Genomic DNA, 26068 nt, shown 5'->3' on the forward strand with positions numbered 1-26068 from the left:
AATCTTTCACTCTGTACACAAATCAACTCAAAATAGATCAAAGACCTTAATGTAAGACCTGAAAATCTGAAACCACTAGAAGACAACGCAAGGGAAACACTTCAAGATAATGAAGGCAATGACTTCCTGAACAGGAGAAACAGCTCAGGAAACAGAAACAAGAACTGACAAACGGGATTACGCGAAGTTAAAACGTTTCTGCACAGCAAAGGAAATAATCAACAGTGAAGAGACAGCCTAAGCAAATAGCAAGTTATCCAATCAAAAAAATGGGCAAATGGCCTGAACAGGCACTTCTGAAAAGAAGTACAAATGGCATAAATAGATGGGAAAATGTTCCACATCTCTAGACTTCTGGGATATGAAAGTAAAAATTACATTGAGATATCACCTCTCTCAGTCAAAATGGGATGAGTGAAAGCAACAAATGCTGGTGAGGATGTGGAGAAAAAGGAATCTTGACACCGTGTTGGAGGGACTGCAAACTAGTACATTCCCACCAGCCACGACGGAACACCGAATGGAGGCTAAACAAACAAACAAACAAAAAATCACACACGCAACTCGCATGTGATCCAGCTATATCACTCCTGGTTATTTATCTGAAGGAAATGAAATCAGATACCCACATACCCATGTTTATGGCAGTCCAATTCACAATAGCCAAGAAATGGAATCAGCCAAGTTGCCATCACCAGATGAATTGACAAAGAAATATATGATATGACATGACATGATATGATATGATATGATATAGCATTATTCAGCCCTACGGAAGAGCAGAAATTATGTCACTTACAGGAAAATGGATAGAAAGGGAGTTTCGTGTTACATGAAATAAGCTGGACACAGAAAGACAAATATCACATTTTCTCTCACATGTGGAAACAACAAAAATAGGTGACCTAAAAGTAGAAGGAAGACCATTAGGGAAGGGGAAAGGGAAGGGAAGAAAAGATAGAGGAGGGCCAGAGAGCGAAGGAGGGAGGGTGCTCAGGACCAAGACATAATATACACGTGTGGAGATGTCATAATGAAGTCCATTGACTGGCACAATTAATATGCTTTAATAATTACTGTAAAAATTTGTTTTTGATCTGGAGTAAGACGATGAAAGGAAATTTAATCATTATTTAGAACTTAGTTCAGTTGAAAACAATATTTATATAGTCCTAATAATGCATATGGTGCATACTACTGAGAAATGGCAATACAGCCAACAGCAAGATGGGGGAGAGCAGCATGCAGGCAAAGGGGAGAGAACAGAGCCGTGGACTCGGAAGGAGCCAGACGACGCCTCAGTACGAAGGGAAAACATTGCACTATAAACATTCCATGGGGAAACAGGAAGATCAGTATCTTCAGAAAGTTAAGAGTTAAAAGCAGCTGCCCCTTGGAAGAGGCCCTAATTTTTATTCTATACTTTGACTATTTGAACACATGTGTTAAGTCATTCTGATTTTTAAAACATAAAATTAAGAAATATTGCTCAGAAAAAAAGGGAGAAGCCAAAAGCCAAGAACCAACCTCTAATAATAAAAAATTTTAAAAAGAACAGATTATGAAAAAATAAACAAAAAGTCCAAAAGGAATAAAGTGATTCAAAACTTCTAGACCAAAAAATAAATAAATAAACCAATGTGTAAATTTTTCTAATATGAAGCTATAAGAAAATTACTCTCGAATATTAATTGATTTGGAGACATGTAAAAAGGATAGAATATTAGGAATGGAAACAAATTCATTTCCTTAAGGTAGGCTAAAAGAAATAAAAATAGGTACGAAGGAGACACAGCAAGCCAAGGAGGCTGGACTCCACCCTGGGGGCCTCGGGTCAGCGCTCCCTAGGCCTCACCCCCAGCCAGCTCTCTCCCAGGCCTGGGGCTCCCTGATCCTGGGAAACCTACAAACCTTCATTCACAATCTTGGTGTTACTGGAAACTCACCCACTTACCAACACTGCCCTGAGCACTGTCAATTAGACCCTAATACACATGTGTTGGAGGAGGCGGAAGGGACATTTGAGACCGATGACACAGGGGACTTACCCAGTGTGATCTACTGACTGGATGATGGAGAAGACATCACCCCAAGGATCTGAGATGGTCAGACCACCACCCACTGCCTTGTGACCACCAGAATGACGTCATCCCACACCCCTTCCTATGCCACCCCTCAATGAGTTTCCTTTAAAAGAAAAGCCCCCAACCCCAAAGCACGTCTCCCTCCTGGGACAGCCTGCGCCCCTCGGGTCTGTGTCCCTGCTTCCTACAAATCCCGGGGCCTCAGTATCTGATACTGCTTAATTCTTTCCATTGCCTACACCGAGGGCCTTGTGGCCCTGAGCCGAGAGCCCGTCCTCTGCAGGACGTCCTAAGGTATCATACTTGACCACTCCGTTTTCCTGGTAGCTTCTGTTATAAATCACGCGGACCTCAAGGGAGAACCACAATGGCCCCTGAATCAAAAGGAAGGGACTGCATGTGCTTATAAGTGAGAGCTGGTGCGCCAAGGACGCCTTCACCAAAACTGTCAGTGAGTCCCCGACGGACCTGCCGAGAGGCCCAGCTCCCACACGCTCCGAGCACTGCTCTACCCGCTGCTGGTCCACAAGCTGCCTGAAGTCAGGAAGCAGGCGGGCTTCGACTCACAAAAGCTGGAGCTGTAAAAGTGGACCACCAGTGAACCATGGGGACAGGACTGTCTTCACACCACCGGGAGTGTCGAGGCATCCTACTCAGCCTCTCCCTAGCGGGACGGGGCTAGATACTCACACAAAGGACCATCTCGGCCACCTCCCCAGGTTCGTCCTCTCATACCCTTACACATGCTCCCACCCAAGCCTGGCTTGTGACGCAGTCTTTGCCATTTTCTATCTGACCAGAACCAGCCAATGCTCGACCGCAGACCCCGCTCAGCTTTCCTCATTCCCTGAGTGCTGAAGCCCCATGGCTTTCTAGCTCGTTTCCACAGGAGTAAAGGGCCCTTGTGGAAAGGTCTAGAACTTAGGGTAGCATACTGGATCACTTGTGCAAATGTAATCCAATAAATGTAACACCTCTCGAAACAATAAAACTTCAAAAAGCTGAAGCTTACCTAAAATTCAAGCAAAAATTCCTAAATTCCATACATATTTTTATCATATCTAAGCAGCAGGAAGAAGGGTCTGAGAGTATGCCACGAAGGCCTCCTGGGGGCAGGGTAGGCTCCCAAACTCCAGAGAAACATTCCACAGCCTGGAAACTAAAGGGCGCTGAGTTGCGCTAACAGACGGTCACCTGGTGTCACTCCAGCTTCAGAGTTCTGCTCCATGTGTCTGAGCTGGCGACTCCTCAGCTGGCAGACCATTGCGGCTTGTCAGTATCTAGAGCTGAGTCATGTTTCCAGCTGTTTGCACGATCACTCCCCTTGAGAGTGAGGGCCGCCGTCTGGACCTCTAAGAACAGGTAGCACTGGGTTCTTCAAGTAGCTCGGATAGATGCACAGAGGTAGCCTAAACCTGAACCTAATCTCTGGGTGCTTCCAATCCCAGCCCTGGGGTCAAGGAGAGGGAATGGATGTGGGGAGAGGAGGGGAAAAGGGGGGGGGGGAAAGAGAGAGAGAACGAAAGTGAGAGTTCTCTTATCAGTGGATTAGGATACAGACAATAAATCATTCCACATCAAAATATGGTTCCCAGATCAGCCAGCATCAGGACCCAAGACTTGGGAACTTGCTAGAAATGCAAATTCTAGGCTTCCACCCTAGATGCAGCCAATCCGAATCTTGGGGTGGAATGGCAGGGCTCTGTACTTTAATAGGTCTTTCGGGAGATTCAACGTACACTTGAAACATTTGAGAGCTGCTGCAAGAGTGCCCAGCAAGCTCTCCCACATTCTGCCCCCAACTCTGATTCTGATCTTGGACAGTAGTTGCCCATCAACTGCTCTTGTGTAATACTCTCACCTAGCTGATCCCTTGCTCTTTCTCTCTTCAAAAACGGGACTCATGGAAGTCCACGTGAATATGCAGTCCTTACCTGAGACTTTCCTAAAAAATATTTTTAGTTGTAGATGGCCACAATACCAATATTTATTTATGTTTACGTGGTGCTGAGGATCGAATCCAGTGCCTCCCACGTGCTAGGCAAGCACTCCACCTCTGAGCCACAAACCTGGCCCTGATTGGAAGCTATGATTGCAGCTGTCATCACTCTGGCTAGATTCCATTGGAACAAGCTCACTCATGATGGGTACAATAATCCATTTCAAGTCACTTGCCCAAATTCCTCATCAACAGGGATATCTACAACCTCCCCTTTCTGTTTCAGACCTGGTATGGTAAATGTAGAAAAGAAAGATTGGGTGTATCTTCATTAGGATTACTTATGATGAAAAACTTGAAAAAAACCCAAAGATCTATCAAAAGAGTCGAGAAAATCATACTGATAATATGGGTGCAAATTTATAACGTTGGAAATCCTTCACTCTACATAATTTAAGACTACATTACATTTGGTTTTTTATAATCATCACTGAGAGGATATGGTTTGGTGGCATATGCCAATCTAAACATTCTCAGTTGAATGTGCATTTGCCTCACCTTTTCCTACATCTCCTCACATCTGGCAGAGGCTCGGAGGTAAGGCGGAGGAGGGTGGCTGAGGAGAGATGCAGCTCTCCTGGCTAGCCCCACGTATAGGGACAGAGCCCTGCCAAGAGGCAAGGCCAGAAACGGCACCACGGTTAGAAGCAAAGCGCGAGTAGACTCTTTAGGAAGACGGTCAAGCTTTGCTGATAGGTGCAAAAAGGAAAGAAAGATCAAACAAAGAAACAGAAGGCAAAAAATACAGGCAGCTGAGATGTCAAGAGCTAAGAAAATTAGCAACAAAAACATGCATTCTTCCTTTGTGATGAACCTTAATGTGATGAGAAATCCCTTCTCAGAGCCCATTCAAAAGGAAGGCCAAGCCCTCCAATCCAGACAAACCCGTTGCTTCCAGGCTACCGTCAAGGACGACTGCAGCAAATTCCGCCATGTTCTGAGGGTGTGGCCTCATCTGGCTAATGTAATGGGCCTCATTTTACAGATCAGAACGGCAAAGCACCTGGTGACATGAATCCTCCGCAGGGCCACACCACGCTGATTTGTCATCCACACGCCAAGGCCATTCTTACCTTAAGTTAAAGCAGCTGCATCCTGCCAACAGAAGACTCGCAGCTCTCACATCTCCCCAGCGTGCACAGACACTGACAGCACATCTCTGAGCCGCACAGACCATTCCCTGATTTACAACTCCTCCCACCTTGGGCGCCTGACACTGTAAATTTGACGGAATCTAGAGGAGAGACTCCCCTGCAGGCGGCTCAGAGCAGTCCCATCTAGAGTTGGTCAAATGTTTCTAAGTGAGGGAGAGTGAACTACAAATCATCAGCACTCCAGCCTCCTGTCTGTTACTGCACCGAAGATGCAGAATGTAAGGCCACTGCTTTAAACCAGGCTCATCAGCTGAGCTCCTGGAGTGTGACAGATACCAAAGTCTCCTAAAAAGGATCAATTAAGAAAGAGTGAAAACAACCCAATCAATAGATGGGCTAAGCAAGTGAACAGACGCTTCACAGAAGATATCCAATCGATCAACAAATACATGAAAAAATGTTCAACTTCTCTAGCAATTAGAGAAATGCAAATCAAAACTACTCTAAAATTTCATCTCTCTCCAACCAGAAAGGCAATCACCAAGAATACAAGCAACAATAAATGTTGGCGAGGATGTGGGGGAAAAGGTACAGTCATACACTGCTGGTAGGAATGTAAAATGGTGCAGCCACTCTGGAAAGCAATATGGAGATTCCTCAGAAAAATTGGAATGGACCCACCATTTGAACCAGTTATCCTACTCCTCAGTTTATACCCAAAGGACTTAAAATCAATATACTACAGTGACACAGCCACATCAATGTTTATAGCAGCTCAATGCACCATAGCTAAAATATGGAACCAACCTAAATGCCCTTCAACAGATGAATGAGTAAAGAAAATGAGGTGTATACACACACACACACACACACACACACATGATATATATATATACACACACACACACACACGATGGAATATTACTCAGCTTTAAAGAAGAATGAAATTACGGCATTTGTTGATAAATGGATGCAGTTAGAGAATATCAGGCTAAGTGAAAGAAGTCAAATCCAAAAAACCAAGGGCAGAATGTTTTCTCTGATGCTAATTCATAATAAGGTGGGGAGGGAAGAATAGAGTTACTTTATATTAGAGGGGAGTGAAGGGAGGGGAAGGGGTATAAGGGTAGGAAGGACAGTAGAGTGAAACAGACATTATTACCTCATGTACACATATGACTGCATGACTGATGTGATCTGATAATATATATAATCAGAAAAATGGGAGATTACATTCCATTTATATATGATCTATCAAAATGTATAACTGCATTCTACTATCATGTACAATTAGAATAAGAGATTAATTAAAATTTAAAAAAGAGCTAAAGAAAAAATACAGAATAGATTTTGTAGTTCCATCTAGTTTTTTGCTTTCTGTGCTCATGTTCTTTCTCAAGTTAAGAGCTCAGCACTTAGACAATGGCCCTGCCTTTTTCGAGGTGCTGAGGCTGGAACCCAGGGACTTAACCATGCTGGCAACTGCTGTGCCACTGAGCTACATTCCTAGCCCACACTCTGACCATTTTGTCCTCAACTAAAACACCAATTTAAAAATTGCAAAATTTCACCTTTTATCCTAGTCCGTATTCTTATCAAAGAGAACTAAAATTCCAGCCATTTATTCTTATTAAACTTCTCTTGGTGCTTTAGAGAAAGCACAGGATGAAGCCCACTACTCCTACACTTTCTGAGTCATGACCATCGCACCTGTCTGGGTTCTCCTGCAGAGGAACACATGTGCTATTCTTTGGCTCAAACATGCACATATGCTGGGAACAGGGGTAATGTTTCAGCCCAGAGGAAGCTTAATGGCTCCCACAGAACTCCACAGGCAAGGCAGGATTACTCGTAGGTAGAAGACCTGGCTTCTCAGTTACATAACTTGACAATTACGTGACCTTGGACAGGTCACTAGGCACTGTGAGTCAGTCTCACTACGACCACTTTACCTACTTTTCCAGCAGGATGAGGATCAAATCAAATAATGATACCATGCTGGTATATGAGTGAGTCTTGGATGGCTTACCTCTGGGATCCTGATCTTCCTCCCTCTTCCCTTTCTCCCTCTCTCCATCCTTCCTCCCCTCTTTTATATATCAAGGGGCTAGTCTGAATTAGATTATCTTAGGTAGTACAATGAATACCAAGATAAATCAGAACTGTCCTACGAAAGCTTAAACTTTACAGGAAATTATACTTCTATTATTTTAAGTGACAGGAAGGAAACACAGATAATGTACTCTAAGAGTCACAAGGAGAAGACAGAGGAGGAGGAAGTGCAGGAGCAGGCCCCTGGGAGATGCTTAAGGTGTCGACGTGTGGGGTCGGTGGTGGAGAAAGGCGTGCCAGTGGAGGACCTATGTCGGAAGGTGTGGAGCAGGAAAGGGTGGGGTGTGCACAGGAAGGAAGCACCGCGCTGCCCGAAACCTAGACCCGAAGCAAGGGAGCAGAGACAGAATGCTAGAGGGGAAGACTGGGGCCCGCGGGGAAGGCCCTGCAGTTAGACAGTCTGGACTCCACCACCCGCTCACCCCCGTTCAAATTCCCTCTCTGGTAACTACGCGATGTTCCTGTCTTCCACCACTTCTCCCTCACTCGCCAGTCGAGCAGGGTCACCGCGGTACGCCTCCCACCGTCCCCTCTCAGCTCTCTCCTGGGTTCCTGGGGCAGCCTGTTGTCTCCACTGCCATGCACCAGCCTCCCACCTGCGGCGCACAGGCTGGTTCCCTGTGCTCTCGTACTGGCACTCCCTGTTCCAGAGAGCACTGCAAACCCTGGTGTAGACGCGGTGTCCCCTGATCTGCTCCTCCCCAGCTCAGCCTCTCTCTTCACATCCTGCCTCCTGCCACGCCAAACTCCTTGAAATTACCCACCCACATGAGCCCCTGTCCCTGCACCTTCAGGTTCGTGGTTCCTTCCGGATGGAACCAAGCTTTCTCCCTTTCTCTGAATAGGATCTGCCCTTCTCCTTTGGATCATCATTCAACACTGTTCTAGAAGTACAAGTCAATATAATTAGATAAAAGAAGTCCAAATACTGAGAGAAGAAAAATTAGCAATTGTAGATAATACTATTTATCTAAAAAATATAAGATAATCACCTTAAAAAGTGAAAAGCCTGTAGAATTCAGTAAGAGTAGTTACAAGATTAATATACAAAACCCAAAAAGCGTCTTTACGGAAATAGCAACCATGCAGAAACTATCAAGTCAGAAAGTATTCCTTTATCAGAACATAAGAAAAAACTAAAAAATCAGGACTTGTGAACAACCTATAAAAATGAAACTTTTAAAATACAACTAGAAAGATAAATCTTCCAGGTATTAAGACCCCAGCCGTGTTCATGGCTGCTTCTCTGCTCTCTTCACGGACACTTTCTAAGCACCTTGAGCACCACCCCAAGCAAACGAAAAATTCAATGTCAACCAAAACTCAAGTGGGATGTTTGGGGACCTGACAAAGGAGGTGACTTTCCACTTGAAGAATACACATGAAAGGCTGCTCTTCACCAACACAGATAAGCAAAAGTGAAAGAACTCAAGGTGATGAGGCATGGAGATCCAGAGCACCCAGAATGAGATGGGCAACTACAGGCTTTTGAATTGGCTACTATCTACCAACATTCAAAATGTGTTTTCTTTAAGCAATTTATCAGCTGAAATTAATTCTATCAATATATTCACACGTGCAAATTTAAGAATGTATGTCCCTTGTATTATTTGTACTGTTAGAAAAAAGAAAGCAGTCTAAATGTCTACCAATAATAGCCCTATCGCTAAGACACACCAAACAGTGGAGTGGCACGCAGACACCCCAGGACACCTCTACAGAGTGAGGAGGAAGTGACTCTGCCGTCTACTGTTAATGTAAAAAACGAGGTGCAGAAAAAAATGTATAGCATGATACGACTTGCATTTTTAAATATGTAATCATGCGTAATCACAAATAGAAACATTGTGAAAGTTCACCTTTGGTAAGAGAGTCCAGGAAGGGATGGGAAAAAGGAAATGCCACCTCCTCAGACAGGAAGTACTCATGTTGTCTCTGCCATAAGCACACGCTTGCACCAGCTTTGGGTACCCCAGGAGGTGCCTCACCCGCCCCAGCCCGTGCAGCCCACCCTGTTACAGGACATAGGCCTGCAGCTTTACTCTCTGGCTTTCCAAAGGGCAAAGAGCTTCTCAAGGGACAGGACTGCCTCATAGAGTCCCTGAAACCTAGTCACCGCTTAAAAAGGTATGGTGGGAGGGAAGGAGGAAGGAAGGACGGACAGACGGACAGGGGCAGGGAAAGGAAGAGAAAAAGCAGGTCCTGCAGGAAGGGCAGCCAGGCGGCAGCATACAGCTCTAGGTGGAGAAGGCAGACTGGGTCAAGCAAGGAAAGGCAGCCAGAAAGAGTGACAACTCGGTGGACACGGACGAGAGTCCAGCTCCCCAACAAGAAAGCCTGGGGCCTGAGGGCTGGGCGTGCTGCAGAGCAGCCAGGAAGCAGTACGGCCAGCCCCAGACTCGGGCTTTCTCAGGGGAAAAGGAGCGCCTGGAAGCCACTGCCAGATCCCCGCAACACAAGCGCCTTGCCACCTCCCGGGCCAGGAGGAAGCCCTGAGGGCAGCTTCTGCCCTCTCTCTCCTGGACACAGGGGCTCAGACGGTATGAGCAAGCGCTGTGGCAATCCAGGAGGCTGCAGCATGCTTTCGCTCCCTGGCTTCCTCACAGGGTGTCGGAAATGTCAATTGGAATAACACATGTAAAGTGCTCAGCACAGTCGTGAAGAGAGGAGGCTCTCAAAACACAAGCTTATTATTAAGTTGCTTACAGAACTTTTTCAAGAGTTCTTAGCAGTACAACTGCAAAGATCATCAGGAAGTCTTTGATTTCCAACAAGACCCACGCCTCCCCACTTATCTAGGCCATAAATAAACAGACTGTCTTCCTAAGCACACTGAGAGCAAACTGGAGCTGCTACTTCCCATTTCTTACCTTTGTTAGCATTTCAAAATTAAGCAGCCTTTATCAGCGGCCAAGTTTAAAAAGCACTCTCTCATCTTCGAAGGCCAGAATTTAAGTAGCCTTTATAACTACAGTACATTTGCCTTTCTCACCCTGACAGCTCAACCATGCCCCACACGGCCAGCGCTGGAACTCACTCACCACAGCAGGAGGGTCATTCCACTCTTCATAGGAGATAGCCGCATACGGATAGATCCGGTCATTGATAATCTGGAGGGTGGCCAGGGCAATGGCTTTAATCGACTGGAAGTAGGCTTCCCAGAACCACCGTGCCTGGAAAGAAAACAGCATCGCTCTAAGTGAACAAGTCAGACAGTGGGGAGCTAGACACTGCACCATGCAGACTCTGGGTCTAGGTATCTCCTCTAATCCTGGAGAGGGGGTGCCTAGGGAAACGATTCCTGCTGTGCAAGCCGGCTCCATCAGGGGGTGACCAAATGCAGTCAGAAGAGAAGGAAATGCACATGGATTCAATTTAGATATAAGAGAAACTCTGTTTTGATGAAAATACCAATGTGTTATATCAGCACCTCTCTCTTTCTTTTAGCTATACATGCAGTAAATTGCACAAGTCTCAAGTGTACAGACCAGTGAGTTTTTACATAAGTACATACTCCTGCAACTACTACCCCTACAAAGAGAAGCACCCCTGAAGAGTCCCCGTGTGTGTATAATTTTTCCAAAATTTAACTTTCAAATTTGTACGCTCAAAGTTTGTCCCAAGCTTGTATCTTGTAAAAAGCATGTAATTGGTTTTTAATATTTTTTCCTATCCAATAACCTTTGGCTTCTAATTACATGACCATTTAACAAAAGTATTGATATGACTGGGTTTAAATGGCTGGTCACTTTATTTATTTGTTCGTCTGTTCTTTGTTCTTTTATTTTTCCTTTCTCATCCTTAAAACTAAAAAAAATTATTATTATTATTCCATGTTTTTCTTCCTTATTAGCTTACTGGTTATTTAGTACTTCATGATTCTTTTAGTAGCTAACCTAACAAAGTAAGCATCAGTCATCTATTTTAATATCTTTTTTTTTTCGGTACCAGGGATTGAACTCGGGAGCACTCAGGAGCAACTCACTGAGTCGCTTAACGCTTGGCGGTTGCTGAGGATGGCTTTGAACTTGCAGTCCTGTCTCAGCCCCTCAAGCCGCTGAGACTGCAGGTATGTGCCTCTACACCAGCTTATTTTATTATACCTTAAATAAGCAATTTTACAACCTACCAAACAATGCAAGAACCCTCTCCCATCTTCTGTATCAATGTCAAATATTTTTTACTCACATATCTTAAATCCTACAAAACCTTATTGTTGTCAAAAGTAAATTCATATTTACTCTTTCTTTCCTTCATACGTATAAGCTTCCATCTCAAATTACCTTCCTGCTACCTTAAGATCTTATTTTGTTATTTCCTTTGCTGCAGACCAGCTGGGGACAAATCCTCTGCTTTAACTGGTTTGAAAGTTTTTTTCATCCAACTAAATCTGGACGGATATTTTTGTTGGGTAGAGAATTCTAGGTTGGCACTTACTGTCTTTCAGAACTTTCAAAATACAACTCTACTGTCCTCTGGCTTAATTCACACTTTACCGATACATGAGCTGTGGGTCGGGCTAGGGCATCTTTAAAGAAAATGTGCCTTTCTGCTGACCACAATTAAGGTTTTCTCTGTCTTTGGCTTACGTAGTTCAACTCTGATGTGCCTAGTTGTGGGTTTTTGGCATCTTTCCTGAGGACTGTGGTTCAATATTTTTTACTGATTTTAGAAAACCCTCTGCAAATAATCTTTAAATATTGCTTCCTTGACTCTCTTCCTTTTCTGGGACATCAAGTACACATATGTGTGAAACACATTTCACAATGTTTTTACTATGTCCCGTATGTCTTTTAATCTATTCTCTGTATTTCCATCTGGGTGTTTTCTAACTTTTCTTCTAATTAAAAAAAAATTTTAGACGACCTTTTCTTTAGTGTCCAACCTGCTAATAAACTCATATCTTGAATTCTTAACTTCAAATCTTATATTTTTTAATTTCACAATTTCCATATGACCTTTTTGGTGGAGCTGGAGATCCAACCCAGAGCCTCGAGAATCTACCCATATACTCTATCACTAAGTTATACCCCTAGCCAGACATTTTAAAAGTAGATCTCATATCTTATTCAAATTGTTTTCTTCTATTTTGCGAACACAGTTAATGACTAATAACTTCAATCTGAATCACTTGTTGGTCTCTTTCTACTGTCTGTTTTCTCTCTTCAGTTTTGTCTTCTGATTTCAACTTCTAGCATGTTTTTAATTCTTTATTGGATGTCAGACATGCTCTTAAACAACTGTAGAGGTTTTGGATGACCTGGGTCATCTTCCTCCTCAGAGTCTGACAGTCTCATGCAGGCATAGAGAATGCAGTGGGACCCCTTTGGTCCCCTCAGAGGCTAGTTTCAGCTGTGTCAGGTTTAGCTAGTCCAGCTTCCTTAAAGGTGTGATTCTCCTGGGCCTCCAACTGAAGGCTCGGGTATCACCAGGACACCTCCCGCTGTCAGCCTTGAACACCACCTTGATCTCACAGTGCTCCGCGTGGCCCCTGGACATCTGCACTGCTCGTTAGCTCCCCGCTGCCGATTTCTGCAGGGCTCCTGGGCCTCCCTGGTCATGATGTACTTGGGAGGTGGTAAACACCTGGAGGGGAGACTGCATGCACGTTTTCACTTTCTGCCTTGTGGTTCTCTTTCCATTCAGGTAGAACCTGCCATAGGCTGCCCGAGAACTGCTGCCTCAAATCCCAAATTTTGTCCCTCAAATCCCAGATACTTTGGTACCCCCAAATTCCAACCACTGAGCCCCACGGCATGGGCACCTGCTGACGACGCCATACTCTGGCTCCCTCAAGCCACGACAGCACGGCTGCCCTCTCGTGCCTCCAGTGTCTCATCTGTTCTGAAAACCATCTCAGCATCTTTCTCTGTTTTTGACAAGAGTGTTACTCCATCATCAGCTACTCTGCTGTGGTCCAAAACAGGCTTTTGAAAGAAGACAGTTCCTTCTCAAGCAGAGGTTAAACTCAGTTCCTAATAAAAGCAGGCTGCTGGTCTAAACGAGCTGTCCAGCTTCACTCACACCTTTAATTCCACTCAAAACCAGAGGCTGAGCAGCTTACAAAAGGGCGTGGGGACACGTGACAACTTACCTGGGGAAGGGGAAGGTCCAGGAAAAGAGGTGAAAGAGACACCTCCTAATATCAAACCTGTCAATTTGGGTTCTCTTTCTTTAGCGAGTGTTCTATCCATGAGTTAAACACCCAGAATATCTTCTGAATCATGTGACTACCATTCTTTCAATAAGAAGGCAGTAAAGAATCATGACAAGAATTTCTGCTACTCAGGGAAAAGCTGAAACGCAGACAGAGCCAAGAGCATCTGGCTTACTGACGCTGTCCTGCAGTTGCCGTCTGAGTACCGCAGGCTGCCTGGCACAGCTACCTGGAGAAGCCCTCATCACCGAATCTGCGTCCCTGCTTCCATCAATGTTGCTTCTTTTCCGCCAACTTAGCAAAATATTTACATTGCCTGAGACCTGAAAGAACCTCTCGCACCGGTGACAGAGACTCCCGCTCCCTTTGAGTACCAGCAATCTCCCTTCCTGTGAAGCCTCAGGGCTGAGAGCCTGTCCACTCAGCAGGTCCTGCCACAGGCTGAGAGCGCTGCCTTCCAGAACCACTTTCTGTGGTCGCAGATGCTCACGATCCTCTTTTCAGCTAGATCAAGACTCCCTTGGGCATAATGACTGGCCTTTCTTTTTTTTCCGAACTGATATCCTTGCAAATGTTAGGTTTCACCTGCTGCAAAGCACTTTTATACCCATGACCTCATCTACTCTTTATAGCCATCTTGTTACTTACTGGGGGCAGAGTCAACCTTCATTTTAAACGTGAGGGAACTGGATACAAAGATGTGACAGAATCGAAATTCCAACCCATGGTTCCTAACTCTCAATTCTAACCTCTTCCCACCTCATTCTGGAATATAAAAAGTACCAGCACAGGGTAGGTTTTAGGAAATGGTTCTTTTCCAAGAATCCAAGCAGTGTAAAATTTAATAACAAGCATAAGCCCACATATATATATAAACACACATATATCCTGAAGGTTGCCTTCCTTTCTACTCAAATGGGTCCATTATCATATTTTTTTAAAAATTTAAATTGTATGCAGATTAACCCACACTCAAGCATCCCCAAAGCTTTATGCTCACAGGTGATGCCCTGCAGAGCAGCTTTGGGGATTAATAGAAAACAGAGAATTGGTAGCAAATCCAGCCAGAATACCAGGCAAAGGCACGACTGTGGAACACAGCTTTTAATTCAAGACGTCTCAAATCATCTCTCCCTGTCCACAAATGGCAAGCTGCTTGGAAAGGAAGCAGGTGCTGCCAATAATCACAGCTCAAATGTCTCAGACTGAGTGTAAGCGCGCTTCTCAGGCCTAATTGTTTCTGCAGGAGCACTGTGACACCTTGAAGTGTTCAGAGCGTGATAACTCACAGGCCCTGCAGAGCCGTGTCAGCTACTTGTCCACTGAGAGGAAGGAGCCGAGTCTTCAGCTGTGCTGGCAATGTGCAACAGCACCTCTGTTCTCATACAGAGAGCAAAGAAGTGACTGTGCTCCCCAGTTCCCCCAAAACACTGCCACGTTTCTTTCTTCTATAAAGTATACATGAGGGCTCTCTGGCACTCGTCACATTCCCAGCCACTGGAAGCCCAGGCTACCCAGTTGAAGAGTTAGTCACAGCATGGGACCTGGAACAAAGCACTTAACCTTCCTTGGTTAAACAGACACCACTGTGGTTTTAAAACATGCAGACTCACAGCATACGACCTCCAAATTCCTATAACAACTTCTGACAGAGAAGAGCCTAGAAGGCAGCACTGACCAGCTTAAAACTACCACACCAAGCAGGAACTGCAGAGTGAGATCATGATTTCAGGTTGCATGTCAATAAAACGAGATTAGTATCTTGATTTTCAGTAACGTAAACCAATAAGATGTGAGTGCCGAGCGTTTGAGAGGAGGTGGAGCAGGTGCTGTGGGGAAGGCACCCGCGAGGAGCAAGGTGCACAGTGGGCGCTCCTAAGCCTGGCGGTGCCCTCTGCAGCTGTGGGTGCAGACTGCTGACAGGTCTGCAGGGCCTCTTCAGCAGACAACCAGCAGATGACAGCTCCACACACATCACCCTGGGCCCGGGGGTCTCTGCCTCGGACGTTACAATACACTCAGCACGTGCAGCACGTCTCAGGGTGAGAAGGGTGAAGGCCCCCAATGTCCGCTCTGTTCACCCCAATTCCTGAAGACAGCGAGGAAGACCGACTCGTCAGATGAGACTCAGAAACGACACACACACGCACAGAGTGGGGTGGGACAGCGCTTCGTGCTGAAGGTGCAGCGAGCAACAGCCTGTGCCTTCCAGCATGACGGGCAGCTGCCGAGGAAGCAGACAGTCCCCCTGGAACCGGAGGGCAGGCACACCTCTGCTCCGCCCTCCCCGGAGCTCAGCACTAGCAGCACCTGGTTAGAGAGGAGGCAGCTGAACACCCGCGGGAAGACAGCGAGACCAACAGCTCCTCCTCTCTGCAGCAGGTGGCACAGGCACGGGGCATCCGGGTCCTCCAAACCTTCGGTACCAATCCTGGAGTAAAGGGAAAGCCATACTTAACTACGAAATCACACCTCAGATCCCGACTTCCCAGCAATGGACGATGGGCAGCGGCTCTGAGGGAGGACAGGGAACTCTCTTTCTCAGGGGACAGTAAGACAGAAATGGGATTAAGAATGTCCCTTATGTCGTGCAGTGACAAACAGCTGTTCAAACTACACCCTGCAAGTGTGCTACCTACAAGAGGCCAGAATGCCCTTCTAATGGAGCCGGGGGGGGGGGGGGGGGGGGGGGGCAAGAGAGAGTGAGCACGCCCGCAAGCACAAGAGCGCACCTTCAGAGCTCTCCCTTCCAGTCACCTGCTGCATGGGCCCCAGGTCAGGGGTTCAATTTGGGTACATATTAAAGGATTTTTCTAATGAAACCCAGAAAAATAAAACAAAAGGATGACTCACCAGCCATGCGTCTGCCCATTTCCAGAAGTAAAGGCTCCCCAGACACCTGAGTGACATGGGGCCGTGGGCCAGCCCTTGCTCACACCCCTCTCGTCCCTCTCTCCCAACCCACCAGGTTGATCACAACACAGAGGGTCCCCTTCTGCCTAGGGTGGGAAAGTCCCAGGAGAACACAGAACCCAACAAAACATTAAGAAAAAGCCACCCAGAACCTACACACAGTGTACCTTTCCTCAGAACCATCAGAGAACTGTGGCCTGAAGGCAGCCAAGGGCACCAGATCTCAAAGGTGGCAGGTCCCTCTGCTTAGCTGGCTTTCTATCATGCAGGTGAAGTCCAAGACCATCAACTTAAAAAGAGAAAAGGGTCACTTTGCTCACTGGGTTGGTGGCTTGCTCTGTTATCAGTGGCCCTGTTGCTCAGGGCATGAGACAAGGCAGCCACCAGGGGCAGGGGAAGTACCTGGAAGAGCAAAAGTGCTCACCTCCTGCCTGGGAAGTGACAGAGAGAGGGGACCTGGGTGCACCATCTCCTTCAGGAGCATGACCCTGACGACCTTAAGACCTCCAGAAGTTCTTTCATCTCCCAGTACCAACTCCCTGGGAACCAGTCCTTCAACACGGGGGCACTTGTCCAAAGAGCAATGGGGCACACAAATCATCTCTGCTCTGAAAGACTGCAGAAGTGGCTACAAAAAGGCGCTGAACACAAAGCCTGGGATTCCGGTGGCTTCTTAAAACAGCGGGCACCATCAGGAGGGTCTGGAAGCTCTAGACCCACGGGAGCCACATTCACTTGGGATCTCTTTTCCCCAACCAGCTACTGAACTTTTAGTCATCAAAAGCAAAAGCTCTAAGGAAAGAAGAAAATCCTCCCTCCCTAAGATCCAGACAAAGGTTCACTGCCTCAGGGAGACGAGAGAAAGGGGGACTGTCATGGGCAAGCGGAACCCACCTAGTCCATCACCCTTGAGTGAGGGCTCCAAGTAAGAGCCTTTGCCCCCAAGGCAGGGGAGGCAGTACTGGGGGCTCCCCACCCCACAATAAGTCTTGAAAAAGGTAACTGACCTGGGAGGGGCAGGACACCCTCCCTCCAATGCCAGGCAAAGGCAGACCGGGTGTGGGGAGGAGGAGCAGTTTCCACCGGGCAAGAGGCACGGGCAGGAACACTGGCCCAGGCCAGGATCCTGCACTGACAAAGCAAGGGCAGGAAATTCTCCCGGGTCCAAGACCCCCCAGAGATAAAGGGCGGTACAAGCTGCCGGGGAAGAAGCAGGAGCATTGAGAAGGCACCCCCCTGGGGTCCCCCGCAAAAGGGCCCCAGACAGGCTGGACAAGGGAACGGAGACTCCCACTGTCCCCCGTGTGCCCAGCACCAAGGACAAGCAATAGTTTAGTCTATCACTGATGCGGGGTGGGGGTGGGGCAGGAGTGGGGAGAGATGGGAGGGTAGCACCAGGGGAGCACTGGGACCGCAGGTGTGTGGACACACTAAGCACAAGATAGCAGCAGCTGACCACATCCATCTGGAGTCTGTAGTGTGCAAAGCACACAAATCCACCCCAATTTCTGAGTAGACTGAGTCTACTAACCCACATGAATGGCCGGAAGAAGCTGGCCCATTTCTGAACATGACATTTACCTTAGTCTCTTCTGTTTTCTCATGCAATGTCCATGATTCAATCAAATCCATCAGAAACGAAAAGCAAGAAAGCAACCCACTGTCATCAAATAAAGCTGCCAACAGAACTAGACCCAAAATGGCCAAGATGTTGGACATTAGAGGAACTTTAAAATGACTATAATTAATATGTTTAAGGATCTAGTGAAAAGGGCAGGAAACTGCAAGAGCAGATGAGAATTTTCAGTAGAGATGGAAAACAGCAGTCAAATGAAAAGTGAAAAACACAATGTCAATAATGAAGAATTCCTTCAACAGGCTTGTCAGCACACTAGAACAGAAGAGGGGGAAAAGCATGAACCTGAAGGCAGAACAACAGAAGTCACCCAAACTGAAACAGAAATTGGTAGGAAAAGAGAGTAAAATAAAATAGATTCAAGTAATCTACAGATTCAGTGCAATACTTATCAAAATATTAATGACACAGAAAAAAAAAACCCTAAAATTCATACAGAGTCACAGATGACCCAAAATAGCCAAAGCAGTCTTGAGCAAAAAGAATGAAGTGGAGGTGTCACATGACCCACTTCAAAACACTCTACAAAACTGCAGTGACCAAAACAGCATGGTCTCAATACAGGAACAGACACATAAGTCCACACAACAGAACGGAGAGCCCAGAAACAAGTCCATGCACGTAGAGCCATCGCACTCCAGCAAAGACACCAGGAAAACGCATTGGAAAACGAATAGTGTCTTCAATTAATGATGCTGGGAAAATGAGATATACACATGCAGAAGAATGAAACTGGACCCCTCTCTCATCATATACAAAAATGGATTAAAGTAGTAATTAAGATATGCAACTGTGAGAAGAAAACATGGAAAATATTTCATGACATTTTTGGATAAGACTTCAAAAGCACAGTTAACCAAAGCAAAACAGACAAATGAGATAATATCAAACTGAAAGACTTCTGCACAGTGTAGGAGGTCATCAACAGTGAACAGGCAGCCCACAGAAGGGAAGAAAACATTTGCCAACTACGCATCTGATAAGGGGCTAATAGCCACACTATATAAAGAAATGGAACAACTGTAGCAAAAATACCCAAACAGTTCAGTTTAAAAATGGGCAGAAGATCTGACTAGACAAATGGCAGTGGTAGAGCAGTTGCCTAATGTGTGTGAGATTCTGAACTGATTTGATCCCCAGCACTGGGGAAAACAAAAAAGAAAAGAAAAAAGAAAATATATACAAATGGCAAAAGGTATATGAAAAAAGCTCAACATCACTAATTATCAGGGAAATGCAAATTGAGACTCGAATGAGATAGTGTGTCACACTAGTTAGAATGGCTACTATCAAAAAGACAAAACATGGCTGGCACAGAGATGCATGCCTGTGATGCCAGTAGCTCAGGAGGCTGAGGCAGGAGGGTCTCAAATTCAAAGCCAGCTTCAGCAGTGAGATCCTTTCTCAAATAAAAAATAAAAAAGGCTGGGGATGTGGTTAAGCACCTCTGGGTTCAATCCCCAGTACTCCCACGCCCCACCCCCCATCAAAAAAAAAAAAAAAAGACAATAAATAAATAAATAAATGCTAGTAAGGATGTGGAAAAGGGAAATTCTGACACTTTGCTGGGACTGTAAATTAGTACGGTCATTATGGACAACAGTATAGAGAGCCTCAAAATAATAAAAATGGAATCTTAAGATTGGGTATGTATCCAAAGGAAAAGAAATTAGTATGTCCGAGGGACACAATGCCCATGCTCACTGCAGCCTGGTTCACAGTAGCCAAGACATGGAAGTCAGGGGCTCAACCTAAGTGTCCATTCATCCAAAGACAGATGGAGTTTAGAAATGGGGTACATATATACAGTGGAATACTATTCAGATAAAAATATAATGCAATCCTGTCACTTGAGACAACATGAATGAACTTAGAGGACACTATGTTAAATAAAAAAGCCAAGCAAACACCACATGATCTCACTCAAGTGGAGAGTAAGAAAACTGATGTCATAGGAGTAAAGAATACGACAGTGGTCACCAGACTGAGGAGGAGGAGGAGGAGGAGGAGGACATGGGGAGAGGCTGGTCAAGGGGTAAGAAGTTAGAGTTGAGAGGAATTAGTTATGGTATTCTATTCATAGCAAGATGACTACAGCTAATGTACTATAAATTTCAAAATAGCTAAAGAGAGAATTTGAATATTCTCACTATAAAGCAATGATAAATGTTTGAGGTGACAGATAATTCAGTCATTTGTTTGAGGTGATGAATAATTCAGGTGTGTGATTTGATGACCACACAATCATGTGTATGGAAACATACTCCGTTTCATTCCCATTCATATGTACCACGTGCCAATTAAAACAAGACATAACTAAAAGCAAAAACCAGAGTTTCCTAGAACTGTATGAGAATATCAGACACCCTAAATACCTATGGTTGGGAGTCCCGGAAGAGAAGGAGAGGGGAGTGGAAACCAGGCACAGAATAGTCAAAGAAAGGCTGCTACGGTGTCCCAAAATCGAGGAGAACAATAAGAGATTCCAGGACCTGGAGATTTAATAAAGCATCCGCCTCCCCTCCAGAAGTTAAGAATGCTACACTGTTAAAAGTGCCAAAGTACCCTCTCCCTCTGAGCAAGCAGATTCAGGAGAGCTGCAGTACAGGAAATTTTCTCTTAACATACTAACATTGACAGGCCATTTATTTCAGGTGAAGGGCTGGAAAATATTTTCACGCTTCATGGGTTTATTTTTCAAAGCTGTGTTAGGGTGAACCTGAAAACCTCGGAAGGGCTTCTAAGTCTTTCCAAACATGTGTACCGGGCCGCATCCCCCTCCCTCGGTACCGTTCCACGCTCCCCAGGGCCACGCTGCTTCTCTCCTCTCTCCGCCATCATAAAGAGAGGGCACAAGAGCAGGCAGCCCACCTACAGCTCTTCCCCATGGCCTCACAACAGACCAAAGGCCCCAGAGCTGGCCTCTAATAAGCCTTACCTGACAGCCAGAAAAACTCCACGGTGAGGTCAGTTGATAACCCAGGCATTCTTATTTTTAGTGAGAATCACTGCATGTCAGACTTTTTTAGTTCTTTTTTTGCACTCCATCGTTATGAACATGAGAATTACTTCAAATTAGAGAGGGAAAAAACAACAAAGGCCCTCAAAGGCACATTCCCTGCAGGTGGTCTGTAAAGGGAGTTCACGGACACAGCACCCCTTTACTCAGGATCTCCAGAACCAGTTACAAGCAGAATTTACCCTCCTAAAAATAAGAATGGATTTCTGAAGCAAGAAAGATTAACTTTGCTACACTTGAAAGATCTTGTGGGAGTGCTTTTGATTGACTTGCTATTCGTGGAGCTATTTACCTGCTCCCTCCACCTGCACCCTCCCAGAAGCCTCTGATAACCAGAGGCCTTGCTTCCATCACCTAGTATAGTTTTCCCAGACCTCTGATTTGAACACAGTACTTTAGGAATTTATGCATGTGACACACACTGGAATTTACACAAAGTCAGCCACTGATTGACACAAGAGTAGTAGAGGTCCTTTTATAACCTTTTGATAGGTATAATTTTTTCATATCCTTGTCATGTAAGGTTGTAACTGCTTTCTTTCAACATTTTACTTTGCAGTGTTTTAGACTGAAAGAACAGTTGCAGTGGTGTACAGGGTCTCCAGACACCCCTCACCATGTTAACAACTTATTATCACCATGATCCAAGCGTCCGAAGGAAAGTGGACACTGGTACAATTCTAGTAACTACTTTTTCTTCTCCAAATTTCCCCAGTTTTCTTCTAAGGTCCTTTTTCTGTTCCAGAATCTAATCCAGGATACCATAGTGATCTGCTTGTCATTGATCATTTCTCAGCCTCTCCTTTTCTTTGGGACCTTGACACTTACGAACAGTACTGGTCAAGAATTTTACAGCATGTTCCTCAATCTGGGTTGTCTGTCGCTTTCTATTTTTATTAGGCTATGAACTTCAGAGCGTAGTACAGAGGTGAGGTACCCTTTTCTTCATGTAGTGCCAGGGGACACCTGTTGTCCACATGACTTGCTACAGGTGATGTTAACCCTGCTCACAAGGTTACAGTGGGTCTGCCAGGCTTCTCCACTGTAAAGTTACTGTTGTGCCCATGCCACATACTAGCCCTTAGGAGCAAGCCACTGTGGTCAGTCCATGCGGATGAGGAGGTAGCAAAGCCGCACCTCCTGGAGGAAGGAGGACCAGAGAATCTAGCGACGATTTTTAGCATACTTAGGATTAAAAATCATGAAACTGTAACACTGAACACTACAATTTCTAACTTAGTTATACACATACAATATGGCATTCCATTAAGACCTTTAACTCCATAGGGACTTGTGGCTGGTGGAAAACATGGAAATGTTTTCTTTCCTTATTAGTAACCGCTCAAATAAAAAATCTGACATTTGCCTTCAATGCTTAGTTGAAGCCTGATAACATCTCAATTAGTTAAGAGAAAAATACGTAGCCACTTTAAAAATCTTGCAGATGAAATCTGAGCCCTCAACTGTTTCTGAAATTCCTTCTAGTTCCACACTTTAATCTTACTCAGAAATTTATGTAGAATTACTGTACAAAATATAAGCGAAAGTCCAATTTGTAAATATAGAAAAGAATGAAACAAATTTAAGAAAACTAAAATAAATGAAAGTGAAAACAGAAAAGAAGGACTATGAAAATAAATCCAAGAATTTTCCACAGGTGGGCTATGAATAAAACTGAGTCAGCTGAAAATTCTATCAAAATCTATCAAAGCTAACGAGGAAGTAGTCAGCTACAAAATAATTTTTTACACAGATAAAACAAAACCCCTACATCCCAGCAACCCCAGAGCGGGAACAGGGCTCTTCCGTCCCCATTTCTCCCTGGGTCCAGGTCGTCTGCAGTCCTGTGGTGGACGATGAGCCGTCTCCCAAGCATCCATCGCCTCCTTTATCTTCGCTAACAAAATCAACTTAGAACACTAAATCCCCAGCTCTCCTTGCAGCAAGGGGTGAATGTGACGTAGCACTGGCCGGGGAGGGGCCTCCCTGGACGTGTGGGGAGGCCTAAACAAAAGGGCCTGCTGCCATCAGCCTCTGAACTCTTCCCGTGCCCTTGCTTCTGCCTGCCGGGAAGGCGGACTGGCCAGCCACAGGTGGAGCAGGTGCACTGTGACCTAGAAGAAGATCAACGTGCTGAAGGTGACAGGGCAGAGATGTCGAAAGCCAGCTGCTACACCTGCCTGGACTACCCACTTCCAGGCTGCTCTCAAGATGAGACAAACAGACCCTTATTTCTTTAAGCCCCGGCTAGTAGAGTTTTATGTTCAGTTAAATCTTGTGCTCCCGACACCGTCCCCATATGCAAAGACCTCACGTGTGAATATAAACTTCATTTCCTGAAACAAAAAGCCATCCATTTTGCAGGTGATAAGATTTTATAACTAGAAAATTCCACAGAATCAGCTAACAATATGCAAGGTAACCCTAGAATCAAGGAAGTGAGTGATTACAAAACTTACTTAATAAAATCAATAGCTACATTCCACTTCTGTTAGGTGGCAGAAGATCACAAAAGACCATCAACCATTCCCCAACAAGAAAACACTGAACAAAATAAAAATCTGAATTTTCTTTAAATAGTTTGTATCTCACAATTGTGCTGAATTCACTATTGGTTCAGTAGTGTTTATTTGTAGATTCCTTTGGCTTTTTTGAGTACACAATCATGTCATCTTCAGATGAAAATCTGACTTTTCCTTTTCCAATGTTTATGGGTTTTCTTTCTTTTTTTCCTAGTACACTACTAAATGTATATCCCAATCTTAGAGAAAAGTATTCAATATTTCACCATTGTGCATAATGCTAGCTGTAACACTTTTGTAAATAATCTTCATCAAATTGCATAAGTTCCTTTCTAATCCTCTTTTAGCTGAGAGGTTTTCTCAATAATTGTTGCTGAATTTTATCAAATGATTTTCCTACATTTATAAGATGGGTTTTCCCTTATGTTGTTAATATAGTAATCTGCATTGATTAAATTTGCTGAATGTTAACAAATCTTGCATTCCCGGCTCGTGCAGTGATGATACACTATGGCATTTTATGTTCTTTGCATTCTTTTGTTTAGGACTTTTGCATCTGTGTTAATATGGCACAGGTGCTTGACACCATTGATTATATGGTGCACCATTATTTTATATAATACTAAGAAAAAGTTGTCAATTAAAACATGGCTAATGCTAAAACTGTATCAACTGTAACACAATCCTGATATTTGAGGTTTTTAAATGTGAAAAAATATGGGTCTCAGAATTAGTTAAATACAGGATACACATTTTTCACTTGACCTTCACAATGATCCTATAGTTAACACAGCTCCACTTTAAATATAGAAAAGCCAGGCTCTGAAAGATTAGCAGTGATTCACTCTGGGTCAAAGCTTAAATGGACAGACCCGTAATTCACAGGTGTCTGGTCTAACTATAAAATACGCGTTTCTTTCATCACAGTCCCGTCAAAAACCTGCTCTGAAGAGCAAACCCAGAACTGCAGGCAGACTAAGTTTAACCAGGCTGGGTGAACCCATGGAGGCTCTTCACCAGCAGACTTCTCTGCACGTCACTAATTACACAGAACACGCTTCTCCAACACTTCACCCAGGGAGTATCATTAACGACACCACATGTTCAGAGTGAGTCAGAAAGGCCCTGTCTATTCAGGGACAATGAGTGGCTCCAACGTGTACAAACGAGCACAAGCCCAGGAAGACGAGGATCGGTGCTGCGCCATCGAGCATCAGCTGGCAGTGGAGGATGGCCACAAGCGACGCTCTTGTCTGTGACACTAGCTTTAACGTGGTAGTGGAAAGAGGACAAGAACAGGATGGATCTGACTCTAATTTGGGTTCTGCCATTAAATAGAAACAATGTTGACAAGCCACTTAGTATTCCAGAATCTCAGTGTCCATATCTGAAAACTGAGACAGGACCACATGATCCTGAAGAACTCTCCACAGCTGGAATTCAGAGACCCTCCAGCCAAACTGCTGCTCTACTCAAAAATGTGACGTACCTCCCAGTACTCCAAGACTCGCCTCCTCTGCCTGACAGTCAAGATCCTCCACAATCTGCTCCACACAGCCTGCCCCAACTTACAGCCCACTATTTCCACCATGTCTGTGGAAGTCACCTGGCACGGCTCACTGACCCACAATCTTGTGACCACTGCTTTCCTCATGGTGCCCCTTCCGCTGGAAAGTTATCTTCCTCGATTCCATCTACTAAAACCCTGAGGGACACTGGTTTCCAGTCGAGCATCTAAGGAGCTTAGAAGTTACTATTATTGTAATACAAGTAAAGGTGAACAATCTAAAAAATCAAGAGTTCTTCTTAGATCCATCACACAACTGAGGTCACAGGGCAACCCACTGTCCCCCAAACTGGACAGACAGAAGGTGAAGACAGAGAATTATGACTTATTGGGGTAGAAACCTGAACTGTAAAGATAAGTCACTGTAGGCTCAGTGTTGACAAGTCCAATAATTAAAAAAACAAAAAAACACCCAAGGGAACGCAGACATGGGGGCAGCAACTCTTTGTGAGTTTTATAACCAGGAGCTCAACCAGGTTCTTTCTCACAATGACTATCAGAGAAGAACCCCCGGTGCTCTGGCAAGGGACCGTGGGAAAGAAGTCGTGCTCAAACACAGAGCATTCCGTACCCAACAAGGCCTGCTCGCGGAGGAATTACTTTACCAGAACCTAACCTTCTGGGCTTTTTTCTGAAGCCGATCCTACCTGGGGGAGAAGAAATGCCCATCTGTGGCCCCTGTACTCATGGGTTCCCCCTGGCCCCGCCAGAGGTGGGAAACTGGGAGCATTTGAAGCTCATAATCAGGGTCACAAAACCCTGAGACCCGCCCATGGGCATAGAGAACACTCCCTCCCACACCTGCCTACCTGCCAGAGTTCCTTACAACCAGCTCCGCACGTCCAGACCCAAGAAGAAATAAACACAATCTGGAGAGACTGAAGAAGCATCAAACCCAAGCTCAGACACGGGAGGGATGCTGGACTTATCAGAACAGGAATTTAAAACAATCTTAATGCACTAAA

The 26068-nt window shown here is 45.0% G+C and overlaps 1 protein-coding gene across 2 annotated transcripts in view; it reads right to left on the reverse strand.

Annotated features, from left to right (window-relative positions):
* The window catches only part of Ext2 (exostosin glycosyltransferase 2), a 136019-nt gene that overhangs the window by 60061 nt on the left and 49890 nt on the right, over positions 1-26068 (reverse strand). For both annotated transcript variants that reach the window (XM_047518674.1, XM_047518673.1), the window contains exon 8: positions 10331-10462. In XM_047518674.1, the coding sequence (XP_047374630.1) occupies positions 10331-10462 (132 nt within the window). The remainder of the gene's footprint in view (positions 1-10330; positions 10463-26068) is intronic.

Source organism: Sciurus carolinensis, chromosome 11 (assembly GCF_902686445.1).
Source record: "Sciurus carolinensis chromosome 11, mSciCar1.2, whole genome shotgun sequence".
In the NCBI taxonomy this organism is placed as follows: Eukaryota; Metazoa; Chordata; class Mammalia; order Rodentia; family Sciuridae; genus Sciurus; species Sciurus carolinensis.